Here is an 18002-nt window from a genome sequence, read left to right as displayed (position 1 = left end):
TGAGACAAGAGATTCAGATTAGATACCAGAAAAAAAATGTCACAGTTAGGATTGTCAGGCATTGGTGTAGTAGCCCAAGGAGGTGATGATGCTCACCACCCCTGGAGGAGTTTAAGAGGTACTTGGATCTGGCACTGGGTGATGTGGTTTAGGGGTCACAGTCCTAGTGCCGGGTTCATGGTTGAATTTCATTATCTTAAAGGCCTCTTCCAACCCAAATGATTCAATGGCTCTGTATTTAAAGCTACTGCAAACACACACGGATTTGGCACAGGTACAGGCCGTTCATCAGGCTCTGCGTGACTAAGCTTATGTGAGCATCCAGCTCACAGCACAATTCGCTCCCCAGTGCGTTGTGAGCGCCAGCACATCACAGGCAGTTTTTATTTTTTATTGTTTCTGTCGGCAGCAGCACACGGGGACGGGCGGCAGGGCAGGGCAGCCCCGGCGGGGTGTGAGCAGGGCGGGGCAGGGCGGCCGCCCCGGGGCCGGCGCTCCGTGAGGGACAAAGCCGAGCCGGGCGCTGGGTGCCGGGCACCATCTTTATCCCCCCGGGCGGCGGCTCGGTAGCCGAAGGTGCCCCCTCGGGCGCGGCCTCTGAGCGGCGTCCATCGCCCAGCGCGGCCCGCCCCGCACCGCGCCCGCACCGCATTGTCTCCGCACGCAGCGCCCGCCGCCCCCCTCACGCGGCCGCACCCGCGCCCCACGCTCCCCCCTCAGCCCCGCGCCGGCGGGCGGGGAGATAACGGCGGGGAGTCCTTCCCGGGAGCGTTTCCCGCAGGGCCCGCCCCGCTCCGCCGGCGGCGGGGAGCCCTCCCCGCAGGGCCCGCCCCGCTCCGCTCCTCTCCGCTCCGCTCGGCGGTGCCAGCCCGCCCGGAGGAGCAGGAGGGGCCGGAGGCGCGGCCCGGCGGGCGGGGGGCGGAGGAGGCGGGCGCGGCGCGCTCCCCCCGCGGTGACAGTTTCTAGAAGCTCGTCCCGGCGTCCTTTGCGGCCCCAACATGGAGGAGCTGACGGTGGAAGTGCGCGGCTCCAACGGGGCCTTCTACAAGGTACCGGCGGCGGGGGCGGCGTGGGCGGCTCCGCGCCCGGCGGGGCCGGGGCCGAAGGGCGGCGGGGGAGGGGACGGTGAGCGGGGAAGGTGCGGGGGGAGCGGGCCCGGGGCCGCGGGGATGGAGCGGAGCGGGGCGGCGGCGGCGGGGGGGCGGCGGTGACGAGGCTGCTGAGGGCTGCGCGCAGGGGAGGTTCGTGTGGGGGGAAGGCAGAGCGCCCCGGGGCCGGGGGCAGCCGATGCGCGGAGCGGGGATTCCCTCAGCCTTCGGTTCGGGAAGGGTGGGTGGGCGGGATTGGTGCTGGAAGATGCAGGGGCTTTTGGGTGGGATGGGATGAGCCGGGGTGTTAATAATGATTTTAAAAGATTTTAAATAATTTTTTTTAAGATTTCGAGTTTATTTATGCCTTCAGAAATCTTTCTTCACCATCACCCTCCCTGGAATGTCAGGATGGTACAGGATCAATGCAGAATACTCTCAGCTGTTGCCTGTCAGTCATTTTCCCCTAAGCCTGGCTTCAGATGTTTAAGAATCCCAGCTCTTTTTATGGCAGTAGGCTCCTGTCTTCCTCTCCAGAAGGGCTGATTCCAGCCGGTATTGTGAGCACGCAGCCTGGCTGTGTTCTGGGAGGATTTAATCTCGGGACTCTGTTTAGCTATTGTGCCTAAGCACATGCACGGTGTGGCATTGCACAGGCAGTGCTGCCCTTGGTGTGGGGCTGGCCCTTTCCATGCCCCCTCCCCCCTCCAGAATTGCCAGTGTGCAGCTGTGGATTTGGCTTGGCAATCATGTGGTGACTGTACAGTATGCAGAGGCACTTGGGTGTAAGGGATTGTAACCAGCTGACTTCAGGAGTTAGGTCTTTCAGCTGGCCAAGACAGATGGGAGATACCCTTATGAGGAAAGAATGCTGTGGGCTAAACTGCATCCCTAGTAGGGTACTCTCTGAAATTTCTACCAAAAGGAGTAGATAATAAATTTTATACGGTGGATAATTTTTTTGTTGAACCTGAAGTATCTCACAGCAACCGCCATCAAAATCATTTGCGTCCAGAACAGGATGCTCCTAAATAGAATTGATTTTTTTCCCCCTGAGCATTAAGAAACCCAGAATTTGGAAACACTTTTCTTAGCTTTCCATTTTATACCTTGTGATCTTGGACAACTTTCCAAATGATGAATCAGTTGCTCTTCTGCTATAGGGGAATGTCAGCCACATGGGAGTATGAGGTGTGATGAATTTTTGGACTGAAGGGATCTGTCTGCCCAGAATTTGGTACAATGAGCCTGATTTAAAAATCTGCAAGGATGACATCTCCTAAATCAGTGAGAATTATCAGCCTTGGATTAGCACCATCATGTGTTTTAGCCCTGTGAACAATGACTTAAAAAAGCAAAAGTTTTAATTAAAAATGGCATAGTGGCTTTGAGATCATTGAAGTGGGGATTATGTCCAGTGATGAAGAGGTGGATGAAGGCAGGTTAGAATGATTGGATGCCCAATGATCAAAGCCCCAGCTCAGAGTAATCCACTGTTAATGTGGAGGGGGAAAAAAACCACACAACCCCCTTAAATAAAGACTCAAACCAAATCATTCAAACAAACACAACTTCAAAGATTATTCTTGTGAGCTAAATGCAGTGAAGTGTGTGTGTCAGTGACTCCATTTTGTGAGTCTTACTCTTGAGGAAGGCAGAGGTTTTGCATTTATTTTGGAACTAGGTAACACTCCTAGGTCACTTGCTGTTTAAAGTGACCTAAAGCAAAGAGGTGTGTCAGTCTCTTTTAGGAAGTGTCCTATTTTGGGCACCAGTAGCATTGATCATTGCAAGATAATGACAAGAGGCTCATCTTTTCTAAGCTGTGTGACACTCCATGGAAGGTGGCAAAAGTTTTCAGAAGAGAAAAAGCAGAATTTCTAAGAGGGAATAAGATTTGAGGTTTGCCTTTAGAGCAGTCTGAATTTGGATTAATTAGCAGACCATAACCCCAGGTAAATGAGATCAGAAAGATTCTGCTGTGTCAACAGAGAGAAAAACCAAAATAATTATGTAAACAGAAACATGAGAGATTTCTTTTAAGAAGTTGTTACTATGATCTGCAACTTAACTGCAGTAGAACAAATGTAGTGGTTCAATGTGTTGGAGCATTCTGGTTGGCTTTCAGCACTTACTAGAGGTATGACCATGGTAAATGAAACTCTTTATTGTAAAGTTTCTTTAGTTCCTCTTCAGTTTTAACAAAGAATTCTTCCTGAGTGCAGGAAGACCATACATGATATATATACACTGTGGTTGCAATAAATTAGTATGGAAAATTAATATTCTCTATTACAATTCTTGCATCATGAAAAGCATTTTGAGTTTTCCTGTAGCAGTGAGCAGTTATGGTAAATCCCAAGGTAATTTTAAAAAAATTATAAGAGCATGTTATGATCTAATTTTAAATTTGTGTACCTGAGTCACCAAACTAATTTGTGGTTTCTTTTTTTTCCCATTTGCTTTAAAGAAGTAATATAATCTGGAGAACAGGACAGCATTTACTGTATATTTTATGCAAGGTTCTCAACCATTACACAGCAGAGCCAGTGTTTAGCCACTTCCTGCAGCTGAGGAGACTTTGCATAGATCATAATTTTGAGCACCCATTGTCTTTGGGGAAGAAGTGGCACTGATGGGACTTGAAATGGTTGTGGGCTTCTGAAAAATGGAGGGGTTTGTGCTGTGGAACAGGGGAGAACTGACAGGCTTGCTGAAGACCACTGGTTATGGGTTTGCATCTATTAAATGTGCTATGAGGGCTGCCTGAGAGTAGAAAAGTTAATGCTTTCTAGGTGAGGACTAGGTGGCAGGAAGGTTTTTGTCTTTGGGACATTAGAATAGACCTTTTTTATGTAGGGAATGGTCAAAAAGACCTGGATTTCTTTGGTTTCTGAATGTGTTGAAGAGAGTGAAAGCTGTGTGCTCCCAGCCTTGTCTTGGCCTGCCTGCAGTGTTTTCAGGGTGATGGTTCCCTGTCACTCAGATGATGAAGTCATTGACAGAATCCCAGGTGCCTGAGGCTGGCAGAGACTCTGGGGCTTCCCCTGCTCCACACCTGGCCCAGGTGGGGCTGCCTGGAGCCAGGTGCCCATGTCCAGATGGCTTTGGAGTATTCCTGAGGGTGGAAACTCCACAGCCTCCCAGACAACCTGTGCTTCTGCTTAGTCACTCTCACTGTAGAAAAAAACATTTCTGACATTCATACAGGGATTTCCATATTTCCATTGTGCCATATCCTCTGCACCTGCCAGTTGTGGAGGGTCTTGGAAGAATAAGACAAACCCTTCACTTTCACTCAGTATCTCCATGAGCTCACTTGTATGTGCTCACTTGTATGCAGGTTAAGAGCCCTGCTGATGCACATTATTCATGATTTCCCATGGCAGCTTCCCTGAAATAGATTGGGCCTTACAGTAAGACCAAGGTGCATAAATTGAATACCAGATCAATTCCCCTGACTGAGCCTTTCAGTGGCATTTGAAGAACTCTGGAAGATCCATTGTGTTCTTCCTTGTAGGGCCTTAGCTGTGCTGGAAAATGGGCTCTGGTGTGCTGCAGGCCCTTGTGTTCTTTGCTGTTTATGCAATGGTGAAAAAACCCTGCATATTAAAATGGAGCTCAACCCTTAATTTACAGGTTCTGAAGTGTTTCCTTGTTCTGTTCCTCTTTCAAGAGGTGCAGTTGTTCTGCTCACAGGACTAAGCACAATGCTGGTAGCAGGAGTTGGCATTGGCCTCAAGGCAGACACAAGCCAAAGTATTACTGAGGGGAAAAAATGATGAATGACAAGTACACACCTTTTCTTCACTTGTAGAGCCAAAGCTTGATGAGCAACTCTGTGGGAGTGAAGGTTTATGCCCCAATGAAAATACAATTGTTTTTTAAATTTTTCTTACATTTTTTAATTAGTGGCTTTGGAAACAACTTGAGTTGCTCTGAGTGGTTTTCAGCTTGATGGTTATTAAAGTAGGAAATTGTCATTAGGAGTGTAGCTTACACACTGTTCATACCCAATTACTACTCCAGGAAACTGTAACTGGAATGACCTTTGGTTTTTTTTCTTTAAAGATCTTAACTGTGTTATGATTGTCAGCATTTTTTTATTACATCTGTATGGGTGGGGAATTTTAGACATTCTAAAGTTGTTCCTGATCGGTTAAAAGTTGTGTAGTCCTGCAAGAAGAAGCTGTTGGTGAGCTGTTTGCTTGAGCCTTTTAGGCTGATGGAAGGGAGAAGCCAGAGGGAGTGGTTATTGATTTTTAGGTACATGGTCAGTGGAGGGTGTCTTCCAGAAGTTTTGCCCTTTTGGAGGATGCATATGAAGAACCCAGTGTAAGAAATGAGTCACTGAGACTAACTCAGTGCTGAGGCTCTTGTACAACTGTCAGAACAACCCTTGAATTTACATGTAATTGTGATTGTGGATGGAAATAAACAGTAATGTCATAAATTAAACTGTGCTTGCTAAAACTGATGTGATAGTTCAGGATATTTTTCTTTCCTGATACCTGCTTATAGTGTTTGTGTTTTGCAGTGAGCCACAGCTGCCTGCTTCTATCAGTTCCTTGTATAAACAGGTGCAGCTGATCACTTAGAATGAAAGTAATACCAAGTTCAGTCTTTCTTGTCAAGTGGTTTGTGTATTTACAAGTTTCTTTTGTTTGCTTTATCTTCTTTCTTTTTTGGGGGGGACTCAGCATGAGAAACATCTTTAGCAGTAATTATTTCATGTGTTTGTTACATGAAGCACTTGTGTTTCAGTGTTAGTTAGAAATACCAATGGTTCTTGCATCTGAAAAGGAGTGAAAGGCTTGGTAATTGGATATGGGCTGCTTGACCTTTCTGTCAGTGCTTCAGGAGCAGTTTGTGGTACCAGATGCCGAAGTGTTTGCTGTTAGCAATTGGCTCAGCAGTGGGTAAGGTGATATTAATGCAGTTTTAGTGTGCAGGTATGTGTGACCCAAAGGCCAACACAGTGGCTGTCCCTGGAAACAAAGTTTGCAGCTAAACTAACAGCACCTCATTTTTACATTGGATCACCCTACTTGGAGGTCAGAGAAACTTTCTGAAAGTAGGATATGGAGGGAACTTGGATTGCATCTACCTGTTTTCCAGATTTTGTGACTTTGCCTGGAATTGGATTTTAAAAAGTGTGTGTGCATATACACACACAGACATACAGTTCACTGTAAGGGCACTTCAGTAAGTCTTGATCCGTTTATGTTATCAGCAGATCCTAATCCTAAATCCATGAGCAAAGCCCAGGTAAAAGGGAGAGAGTGTGTGTGGGTGTCTGTTACGAAATGAGGAGGTCTCAGCTGCAGTGATTTTGGTGCAGAAGATTGGGTGAGAGTTTCCTGCCCCGTTGTTCCCTGCAGCCCCTGCCAGCCCCAGGCTGGATCCCGTGTGCAGGTGCTGGGGTGAGTGAGTGGCAGAGCCAGCTCTGGGCCCTGGCAGGCAGGACAGGAATAGCTGTGGTACAGTGCAGGGCAGGGCTGCCCCAGCCAGGGCATACATGGCCTGCCCGGGATCCCCAGCGAGTGACTGGCACTCGGCTCTGCACTGCCCCAATCAGCCTCTGGCAAGGTGAAGTCGTGACAATTTTGCTTCCCCTCTTGCCCTCTGTGATTTGTGTGTGGTATAAAACACACATAAAGGTTATGTGTGAGCTCACTTGCTGATACTGCAATTCCTCACTCTTTTTGATGCCGCTGAGTTTATTGGTGATGTGTTTGGTGGTCTCCTGTTGGCTCTGCCTGATCACCCAAGGTACATGCAATGATATGTTAGGCACTTAAAACTCTTCAAACTTAGAAACTGGCATTATGTGTCTTAGGCAACACTGCTAAATTAAATGTCAGTAACAGGGTACATTGTTCATGAGAGCAAAAGTTAAGGTGATGGATCATTACTTAATTTAGTAGAGAATGTTTTTGACACAGTATCAGGCATGACTAGTGCAAATCTATTTATATAGGTTACCTCACAAAGAGCTCCTTCAAAACTCCCTAATTGAAAACCAGGTTTTTTAGTTTTCTGGTTTATGTTCATCACGCCTCCTCTGGAAAAATCCTTTTGAATTTATAGCATTTACTATAAAGTCCTTTTTGAATTGTGAAATACCAAACTACCCTAATGCCCCAAGTTTTGTTGTAAAACCTTTATTTTTAAATTTAATTATCACAGGCACTATGAAGACTTCTTTAAAAGCTACACTAAATCTCATCCTGACATGCATGAAATCTCTTTCTGTTTTATCTGGAAGTTGTAAGTGACAGCTGATGATATGTATAGGCAGGGTTGAATGCCATACCAGAGTCGTGCTCAGGAAGTTTTGCTTTTAGAAAATGTTCTAATGGTACTTTTGACATCCTTCTTGATGGTAATGAAATTATTTCTTAGAAAACTATTTGAAAGCCATACTGAATTCTCATTATTTCTAGTTTTATTACAAATGGACCGTACAGTCCATAATACCTCATAGACTGCTGTACTTCAGTTGCTGATAATCAGAAGTAAATGTATACAGTGAGACTCCAGTCAGATTTTTTTCAGGCCTCGCAATAATAAAATTATTTAATACTTACCTAATTTCATTTGATATTTTACATATGTGCCTTTGTGACCCAAGGTGCATACTTGATAGGTATTGTGCTTGATTATAGTAGGGAGTGAAAGTTTGGGAATAGCAGGAGAGGAAGCTGTGCAGGTGATTCCGAGGCAGTTGCTGCCTACGTGTCTGCCAGCAGCGAGGCTGCATCACATTCTGCTGTGGGAGGGAACTGCAGTGTGCACACTTTGAACTGAAAGACTTCCTTCCATGAAGGAGTTCCTGAAACCCACATGGTGTTGTGAAATGTACAGGCTCTTTGGTGGAATTTGTACTTTGGATTTTATTAAAAATTGTCCCTATGCAGCTGACGTTTGTGCAGTGTCAGCTGTTGGTGTGCTGAGAGCTGTCGCTCTGCAATACTGCTCCACTTCAGCTTTGGCATTCTTCAGTGGGCCTGAGCCTGACACTTGGTTGTGACTATTGAACTAACTGTACCTTGCACAGAAACCCACACTGCACCTGGTCATGGGCTAATTGTCTTAAATCCTCAAAAGGCTGTGCACTTGGATTCCTTTTTTGTTCTTCTTTTGTCTTATTAATGAAACCTATTAATGAAATCCTAGTCAGTGGGTTCATGACTTTCTTAACTCTACAGAGCATTAAGTTCTGAATGTTAATCAAATGTTTTAGGATACCTGAATTGGAATCTCTCTTGATTCTGAAGAACTTCAGTTCTTCCTTTCAGCAAAGGAAAGAACTGAATTCAGTTCTGCAGAATAAATTTTTAGCTGCTATAGGCTTACCTTAAAAACACATTGAGTACTGTGAGAGAACAACAGGAATAGAAGACCAGGTTCAGCTACAAACTAAAGTAGCATAAGGAGGCAGAGACTGGTATTGGATCACAGACTCTGGGAATGCAGATAAATGGCTGTCTCTAGTAGGGAGTTCATCTCTCCCTGTAAATACTCCTGTCTGTTGATAAGTTGTCATGTAGCAGAACGCTGGACTGCATGAAGTTGGTTTGAAGTGCTATGACTTCAGTGTTTTGCTGCTGTGTAGAATTTGGATAAATTGTAGTAGAGAAACTCCTGTTTCCTGCACTGTGTGCCATGTTCATTTGTCCCTGTGCTGGGTGGGGTACATTTGAAGGGAACTGCTGGTAGCATAAATTTGGTAGAAGTTCTGCTTTATCTCTGTTACTGGCTTACACAAGCTTTAGGCAGTAAGATTTTATATGCTCTTTGCATCTTTAAACAGACATGACTTTATACTCCCATCCCCTTTCCTTGAAACTGAAAGTCCCTGATTCTGGGTGTATTTTACTTTCAACTGTTTCACTTGCTTATCTTTCAAAGGAGGAGATTTGCCTGCCTTCCCTTGCAGTGGCAGGATGGCCTCTGAGAGGGTTTATTTTATTAGGAGCACACTAGGTGGTTCAACAAGATGATTTCTGGTGACCTGCTTTGTTGAGGGCTGCCAGGGTGCTTTCTGCTAGAACCAGGCTTTTGTGTTGCTGACAGATGGGTTTGAGGGGAGCTCAGGGAGCAGAAAAGCAGGTTTGGAGCAAATTCTTTCAGAGCATTGGCCGAGTATGAGCTCAGGTAAAAGGAGATTGGTTTTTGTAGGCCCTTTGCAGGCAGCTGTCAGAGTGGGCTCCTTTACTGTCCGTCATTACACGGAGGGATCGACTGTGTCAAAATTTATCTTTCCCTGAGCTGACACTTAATACCTCAGTGGTGCTTGCACAGCTGCCGTGTTCTTCGTCCTCCTCAGTTGTCAGTTTCTTAAATGGATATAATCCATTCAGCAGATTTCCTGGAACTTCTTTCTCTGGACATGGCTGTGCAGCTTTCTTACTCCTTTAGAGCTGCAGGGTCCTCCTTGACCACCTCTGCTTGGGCAAACACCAGGCTGGAGCAAAGGCAGGAATAGTGGGTTTATATTTTAATTTTTTTTCAGCATGTCTGCCTTCCTTAATCAAGAAATGTAAGAGCTTAATTTCTGCATGGATACTTGGGTATAACTCTGTGAGATTGATTTTTGTCTTTAAGTTTTTGGTATAATGAATGCCCCCTAAATGTAAGCACAGAAAAATCCATGAAATACTGTATTCTCTTTGTTTTCCTGGGAGGTCCAGCAGGCTTTTGGCCTCATCCAGTCCCCAATTTAGTACCTGAAAGATGATACCATAACTGGCTGTGTGGCAGCCTCTGCTGCCAAATGGGATTCAAGCTGGCTGCTGGGGGGGCAGTTGTTTGGGATTCAGTTTGTGTTGGGAGGAACAGCAGTGAAGCACCCAGTGCTGTGCACAGCTGTTGGAATAACTGTCCTTGCCTGGATCTCTCTCATTCTGTGCCTGTAAAACACCTGGGCACACCTGTGGGGAGAGTAGAAACTCCTGGTAGTGAGTTCAGTTGTAAATGAGCTGGTCAGATGGGAGCAGTCATGGGGAGCAGTCCCTGTGCTCTGCACGTCTTGGAATAGCCTGCTAAGAATATCAGCAACTCCTGCAAAGAGTGGGAGTGTGTTTGGGAGCTTTCTGAAAATGGAACCTTGGTGTTAGTGATAGTCTTAGCTCAGGTTCAGGCTGTATTGAAATTGCTGCCTTTTTGATTTCACATGCATTCTTGTAACAAAAATATTTTTGTTCTAGGGATTTATCAAAGATGTTCATGAGGACTCCCTCACAGTTGCATTTGAAAACAAGTAAGTATTTTATTTTTAAAATAATTATTTGAATATTAGGTTATTTCATTTTAGGGCTTTTGCTGGTTTTTCTTTTTCCTTTTGCCTTTAGGATGAAGCAGATTTCATTAGATACAGTTCTAGAAGTACAGGCTCACGATTGTGTTCAGCTTCCATGAACTGCCTTCTTGAATCTGTGTCAGAATTCAGTTCCTCAGTTACACAGTCCTGTACATTCTTTGGTGTCTTTAGTGATGCCCGTAGGTGTGACAGCCAAATTTAATTAACATAGGAATCAGTGGCACAGGCTTGATACTCTTACAGAAAAGCAGGAAATGATGGAGAATACCAAAGTACTCAAATGAGCAATTCTGTGTCTGCTGTCTGGAATGCTGACAGTATTCTCAACCAGAGAAAAGTAAAAATATCCTGATGGTGATTTTTTTTTTTTTTTAGCTATTAGGACGATAAATATTCATATATATCCAGTCAAAAGGCCTGTTGTTTTTGAGAGGAAAAGAGTGCAAAGCTGTTAGCAAATCTTGAAAAAGAATTATCCATGAGGTCCATTTAATTTAATAAATAAACACAGCAGTGCTGCTGGGAACTTGTAGTGGCAAGCCAAGGATAATCCATGGGCTGGTAAAGTACAAATGAGTACCTGTTGTTCAGTGTCTGGCTGATAACACTGTGGATTACCTGGGAGATTTCAGTGCTAATTCCAAATACTCTGTGAGCTACATCCTCTTTCCTGGTTCTCTCCCAGTTACTAGGTGGAGATCCTATAAAATGTGTCACCTTTGATGTGAAAATTGTTATTACCTTTGCCAGCCCTAACCTGTAGATTAGTCTTTGAGCCTTTCTTGAAGAGAGATTGCTGGGTAATGAAGGTAATGCTCAGGAGTGTGGAAGTGTTTTCATAAACAGAATTTATAATCCTGTGACATAATCCCAGGTGTGTATGTGTGTGTACATATATACACGTGTGTGTGAAAAGAAACCCTTAGAGGGGAGCATAAGTAATCCTGGGGTTTACCTGCAAAACCCAGTGTTTGTTTCTTTCTAACTTAGGCTTTCTAGTCCTTCTTGTATGAAGACAGTTAGAAGATGAGGTGGCAACCATAATTTATAGTAACACTGAGGTGGTTATGGAACCTGTTACTGTCTCCTAGGTTTTCATATCCTCACCCCAAAACCCAACAAACACCAAGAAAAATTAAAATCCTTCATTCTATCCATGGTCTAAGAACATGTGACAAATCATGAGTCTCATCCTCAACATCTATATTACTTTCTAAAGAAAAGTAATTGCTTCTCTTTGCATTTAAAAGACATACTTTGATGTCAGAAGCTAAGTAAGTAAAGAAGTGCCAGGGGCTCACAGCAGGAGTTGGATTGTTGGCAAATCATTTCTGGTGTTTAGTATCCATATCATCCATGTGTTCTGCAGAAAGTCTGGCAGCAGCAGCCATGTTTCAAAAAGGATGGGCTGCAGCATATGTAGAGTGTTCTGTTGGCTAAAATAGATCTGATCAGGAAGTGTGTACACAGTCAGATTGTTCTGTGACGTAAATCTGATCAATTGGGATGCTTTTTACAGAGTTAAATTCATGAGGGCTTTAGTGGAACCAAAATTGGCAAGAGTGTCCTGTGCTGAGAGCATCAGTGTTGTGATAGTGATAATCACTAACAAATACACACATCTACCCCACAATAGGCAGTCTAAGCTGTCACTTTGCATTTTCTGCTATTGTTAGCCAATCTTTATCTGCAGCTATTGTAAGGTTCCCAAAGTTAAGTGTACCAGCACAGACTGCTAGTGATGATTTTGTGGCCATAGCAACACTCAGTCTCTGGGCAGGTAGCCTTAACTCTTTTTTAAGAGACATTTTCGAGGGTAAGGAGGCAAGGAATGAATGCAGAAGCTTCAGGACCTGGAAACTTTTATTATTGTTAGATGGAAAATTGGATCTTGAGGTACAGTTTCATGGAGGCTCATTGCAGCTTGAAGCAGCTGTTCTGCAGGAGAGGCTTCTTTGTTATAAGCAAGAACCTCCTTTTCCTGTGATTTGTGCTCTGTAGCTTAGGCATCAATTCTGCCAGATTGTCTTAGTAGGTACTTTGTATCCCAAGTAATTTCTTAAAACACCTTGGTTTGCATTTCACCAGTGAGGTGCTCCAATTCTGGACTTAAAAAGTTTTGCCACCAAAACTTGGACTCACATTCTGAGAGTGGAGCCTTCTGTGCACTTTCCACTGTGTGCTTCCTCCACTGGCAGGGAGGGGAAGGAAAAATCCAAACCATGAGATTAGTAACTGTTATATTTGCAACAAGGACATTTTAATTGCAACTGAATTTTTTTTCCAGCCCCCTTCACCATTTCTCAGAAATAGAATGTGATTTAATTAACGTTTTGTGGCTGAAATACCTTCCAACCTAAACAAAAGCTATCCATGTTCTAGAATCCTCAAGGCTGGAAATGCTGACACTTGATCCTCTGAGATCAAGTCCAGCTGTTGGCCCTGCACCACGGTGTTCACCACTATGGAAATGCCACATCCATGTGCCCTTGGAACACCTCTGGGAATGGAGATTCCAGCACCTCCCTGGGCAGCCCATGCTGATGTCTAACCACCCTTTTAGTGAAGAGATTTTTCCTTCTATCAGTCTAAACCTCCCTAGCACAGCTTGACACTGTTTCTTCTCAGCTCCCTCTGAGCCTCCTTTTCTCCAGGCCAAGTCCCCGCCAGCTCCCTCAGCTGTTGCTCATCAGATCTGTGCTCCAGACTCTTCACCTTGTCCTTCTCTGAATGTGTTCCAGCACCTCAGCAATAATATTCATGCATTTTTGTTGGTTTTCAAACTATAATTAAAAGGAAAAGTTTATAATAATGTCCAGATTAAAACTATATGATACATAACATCTTTATTAAGTCAGGTACTTGAGTGTAAGCTGTGGTTTCAGAGCAAACATGGAAATGTATCCATTTTCTCATCTGGGAAGTTGCAGAAATGCCCTTTGCTCCTTATGCTCAGCCTTGTTCTGCTAATACAGGCTGCTCTTTCTGCAGGATATTAAAAGTCAGCAAAGCAAATGGCTTGCAGTAATCCTGACTGTTACAAGGGTTTGTTCTGATTCTCTTGGTGTTTAATGTGAATCAGATGGGCAGAAGGGATGGATGTTGCAGTGCTTTGACAGATACCATTAAAAGTCCCTCAGATATTCTAAATTAATGTGGGTTTTTGGAAGGGTCTTTCCCTGGTTTTATTTCAACCTTTGTAGAGTCTTTGGTTGCATTTCTCATTAAGAGTGAGGAACAGCTGATGGCATTCTGTGACATCTCCTTCACAGACTAGAGGGAGAAAGAATTTCAGGAGAACACAGTGGATTTGATTGCTCCAGTAATCTTCATAAAATGCACTGGAAACATACACTTCTACAAATAAAGTACTTTTGTACAGCCAACTACAGTAAACAAATAGACTTGGTGTATAAGGAAGTAAACCTTTATTTTGTATGCCTAGAAATACTTGGTATTGAGAAGCAGATATAAAGATACATTTTGATCTGAATCTGTTACTGGCGAACATCAAAAAGTTTGCAGGTGGAAAGTTTTGTTAAATATTGGAGCCACACTTTCCTGAAATGCATAAAACTTGGGTAAGCAGTTGAAATGCTGAAATGAGGTGGAGAAATGGATGAACCCCATAGTGGACTGCAAAGTTGAACTTGAATCTGTGTAACAGCTCTATGACTTGAGCAGTAGGAATGTTAACTACATCATACAATATCTTTCGCTGGGGTTTTTTAAAAGCCATTGGTTAATTTTTTCAGTTAAAGTAAAAAATTTTGTTGTTAAATATCTTCCCAGGTACTACTTTTGCCTTGCCATGATTCTGTTGTTCCTCTGCTTACATGACTTGCTTTCTAGCAATAACAAAACAGACCTCATTATATGGAAAGAATTTTAATGAAATAGAATACGAAATTAAAGAAAACAATAGGAAAATTTGAGACAATAGGAAAATTCACGTGTAATGCTTCTTCAACTTGCAGTTGGCAACCAGAGCGCCAGGTGCCCTTCAATGAAGTCAGATTACCACCACCCCCTGATATCAAGAAAGAAATTGGTGAAGGAGATGAGGTGGAGGTGAGTGAATGCTCATGAGCTGTGCTGGTCTGGAGCTGATTGTGCTTTCCAGGCAGTGGTGGGGGTGTAAGGGCATTCCCAAGGTAGAGGGTTAAAATGGAGCATGTCTCCACAGAAAAGTTGTGGGCTTCTTTCTTCATTATACATGCACATAAGTGAATTATGCTTGTATGTGCTTTCAGTGGTTTTACTACTTTCATTTCCAGGTTTACTCTAGGGCAAATGACCAAGAACCTTGTGGCTGGTGGCTGGCAAAAGTTCGAATGATGAAAGGAGAGGTAAATGATTTTAAAACTTACTGATTTCGTGCTTACATGTTATATACAGTAAATAGAAGTTCTTTGTCATGAAAAAGCTCTGAATAAAGTACTACAAACATGACAAAAGAGAATTATAAATTGTGACCATTTTGGATTGGCCTTTGCTGCATTGCACAGCAGAGGGTCATGCCCTCTGAGCTGAGCAAGTGACTTCCATTATCTGCAGTTTAATTGCTTGAAGGACTGAAGGCAAGCACAAGGACAGGATTTCTGACAAACCTGTTTTGTGGATTGAACTCTGTGCTGAAAATGAAGTGAAGCACCTGTGGTTAAAAGCTGTTTGTCATCTGTAAATTAGGCCAAGCTGTTGCTGTGGGTTGTTTTTGTATGTGTGTGTTTTTACTGAGGGTAGTGGAAGGACACTGCTTGTTTTGTTTTTACATGTGTCAAGTTTTTATTTTACCATAAATAAATGGTTGTTTGCAGCTGCCAATTAACTTGCAGATTCAGACACTTGAGTGTGTAGAGGTGTGGCAGTGTTTGACCCAGCCTCATTAAAGCTTTATTTTGTGAAATGACAGCAAGAGACTTGAACTTCTAGGGGAAAGAGTCCTGTGTTTTGATGCTTTGCTGTATCAGATTCCTAAAGACAAAGGAAACAATATTAAAAAAAATAGTTGTCCAGTTTCTAGTATTGTTTAAAAACTGTCAACAAATACCACTTTTGTTGAGCTCTGTAAGGGCAAGGTGGTAGTAAAGACCTACCAGAGGAACAATCTGTGTATTGACCCATGTGAATAAACAGCTCATTAAGAAATCAAGATAAAAGGAGGCAAACTGGTTTGAATGATAGTTTGTCATTTGTAGCTAATAGGCTTTTCTTAAATGCCACAGAAATTTGAAATTTTGGTATTAGTTAGCTTGCTGTGCTGCTTATTTTCATAAAAAGTCATGGAGGTAAAATTTTTAATTTCCAATTTTTTATTCCAATTTTAAATTTCCTAGTTTTTACAAGAAAAAAGGTTTTTCACCCTCAAAGTACAGTGTAGGATTGTGAAATCAGTTATTTAAGGGAATTGTTCCTGGAAAGCACCTCACAGTTCATGTTGGCTTCTTTGTACAGTCTTTAACACAGTTCTGTGTTTAGATTTTTCTGTAGAGTTAATATTGAATTCACAAATAACCCATGTGTCCAAGAATTTGTTGCTTTGTGATTGTTCTGATATCCACTGTTGTCTTTAACTATAGAAGTTAAGTTTTTAGAGCATGTAGTGGTAGATCTCTTAAATTTAGTTGTAGTTTAATGTTTATTGTTCCTTATTATTACTCGATGTAATAATGATACATTGGTACATTTCAAAGGAGTTTTGTATAATTTGGATGACACTTAAAACTTGTAATTACAAAAAAGTGTCATTATCGGAGTGATTTTATTTTTCTCGATATTAAGCAAGTTGTGTTGAGACAAACAGATCCCAACTTGAAGGGAGGAAGAGGTGAATGAACTGCTGCACCCTGAATTGCAGCTAGGGGGAAGGGAGGAGAGGAGCAGGCTGCATCCCTTGCACAGAGCCAGCCTGCAGGGATGCTGTGCACACAAGCTCCTTTAAACTTGCATCTGTTGGGTGGAAGCGTAGGAGTAGATTATTGGTAACTTAAATCTTCTTAGTTCTCTTGCCCTCCTAAATTTGGCAGTGTGTGTCAAAAAGCTGGAGTTTCTGTGTTTATTTTGATCTTGCATTATTCCCAGGTAGTTTGCCCATTGAATCAGTGGATTAACCTTGTTTATTTTGGTGTTGCAGAGTAGATATTTCTGTGAAGAAGTGTTCTCTGTTTGATACATTTTAGAATTAAAGCCCCAGTAAACATTTTGGGTTTTGGAACTTGAACTGAACTAATGAAAATATTTGAAAGAGATGAGCATGAGAAAAATCAATCCAAGATGCTGTTGTGGGGGACTGAGACTATGCTGATAACAGTGCTCTAACTTCAGTGGGGGAACACAGGGATGCTGAAGTATATCCAGGCTCATTTGTTTAGAAACATCTCATCGTTTTAGGTTTTTGCATATATTCATATTTTGTGCTTCCTTGCTGGTGTTGGTAATGTTACTATGTCCTTGTTGTTCCTTACTGAAGTTGTTATTTTAAAAAAACTCTCCCAGTTTTACGTCATTGAATACGCTGCTTGTGATGCCACTTACAATGAAATTGTCACTTACGAGCGACTGCGACCTGTGAACCAGAACAAAACTGTCAAAAAGAACACCTTCTTCAAGTGCACCGTGGATGTTCCTGAGGACCTGAGAGATGCGTGAGTGCCTCTGACCATTCAAGAGGCTTTTGCTGTGTGGGAAGGGGAGAGGAGCCCACCTGGCTTCTGTTTTGGAGGCTGATGGACAGGGCCATGAGGAGCCTGAAGGGGGGTTAGGGCTGCACAAGCTCCTTTAGAAACTGCTGACTGGGACCACTGCTGAGCTGCCAGGGGTGGGACAGAAGGCCAGCTCTCAGCTGGGGACTTAGTGTCTGTACAGGGGATTCACTTCACAGTGGGCCTGTTACTGAGGCTTCCAGTTAACCCTGCTGCCATAGAATCCACACCATGTTGAGGAGAATGGAAACTTTCCTGTTTCTGAACAGTCCTTGCCATGAACTACTGAATGTTCTTGGGTCTGATCATCTTATTACGTGTTTGGTTTTGCTGCAGCTTGTTGAAATAACAATCATTTTGTCTCCTTAGGTGTGCTAATGAAAATGCACATAAAGATTTCAAGAAAGCTGTTGGAGCATGTCGAATTTTTTATCATGCTGAAACTGCTCAACTAATAATACTGGTAAGTAATTGCTTCTGTGTAAGTGTTCTGTGAATTCCCAGTATATTATTTATAGGAAATACATAGCCAGCTGTGTGTGTATATGGAAAATGGTTTAACTTGTCAAGCTATGTAAATTGTGAAAGATTTATTATAAGTAGATGCATTTAATCTTTGGGGGTAAGGCCTCCAATGCATACAACCTAAATTTAGGAGGAGCTTTGAGTCTCATTGTTTGTCATTCTCAGCTGAGTTCTGTTTCACTGATTTTAGCAGGTGGCTCAGAGGTCAGTCATCTCCCTCCACTCTGGAGCAGTAGCTTTCCCCTCATGCTGTATTACACTGTGCAGTTTGACCCACAGCTGCATTTCCCTGTGAAGAACTGCACCAGCTCAGTGTAGCCATTAAGGATTTGTTCATTTAGATGCCTCTGTGGTGGCTTTCTT

At 43.2% G+C, this 18002-nt stretch overlaps 1 protein-coding gene across 2 annotated transcripts in view; it reads left to right on the top strand.

Moving 5' to 3' along the window:
- Positions 1-894: 894 nt before the first annotated feature.
- The window catches only part of FXR1 (FMR1 autosomal homolog 1), a 32437-nt gene continuing 15329 nt past the window's right edge, over positions 895-18002 (top strand). For both annotated transcript variants that reach the window (XM_064721710.1, XM_064721709.1), the window contains exons 1-6: positions 895-1049; positions 10301-10353; positions 14391-14484; positions 14691-14762; positions 16909-17057; positions 17484-17577. In XM_064721710.1, the coding sequence (XP_064577780.1) occupies positions 999-1049; positions 10301-10353; positions 14391-14484; positions 14691-14762; positions 16909-17057; positions 17484-17577 (513 nt within the window). In that variant the 5' untranslated portion in view covers positions 895-998. The remainder of the gene's footprint in view (positions 1050-10300; positions 10354-14390; positions 14485-14690; positions 14763-16908; positions 17058-17483; positions 17578-18002) is intronic.

This window comes from Zonotrichia leucophrys, chromosome 9 (genome assembly GCF_028769735.1).
Source record: "Zonotrichia leucophrys gambelii isolate GWCS_2022_RI chromosome 9, RI_Zleu_2.0, whole genome shotgun sequence".
Taxonomy (NCBI): Eukaryota; Metazoa; Chordata; class Aves; order Passeriformes; family Passerellidae; genus Zonotrichia; species Zonotrichia leucophrys.
Note: the sequence above shows the minus strand (reverse complement) of the source record. Positions and strands in the feature narration are given on the sequence as shown.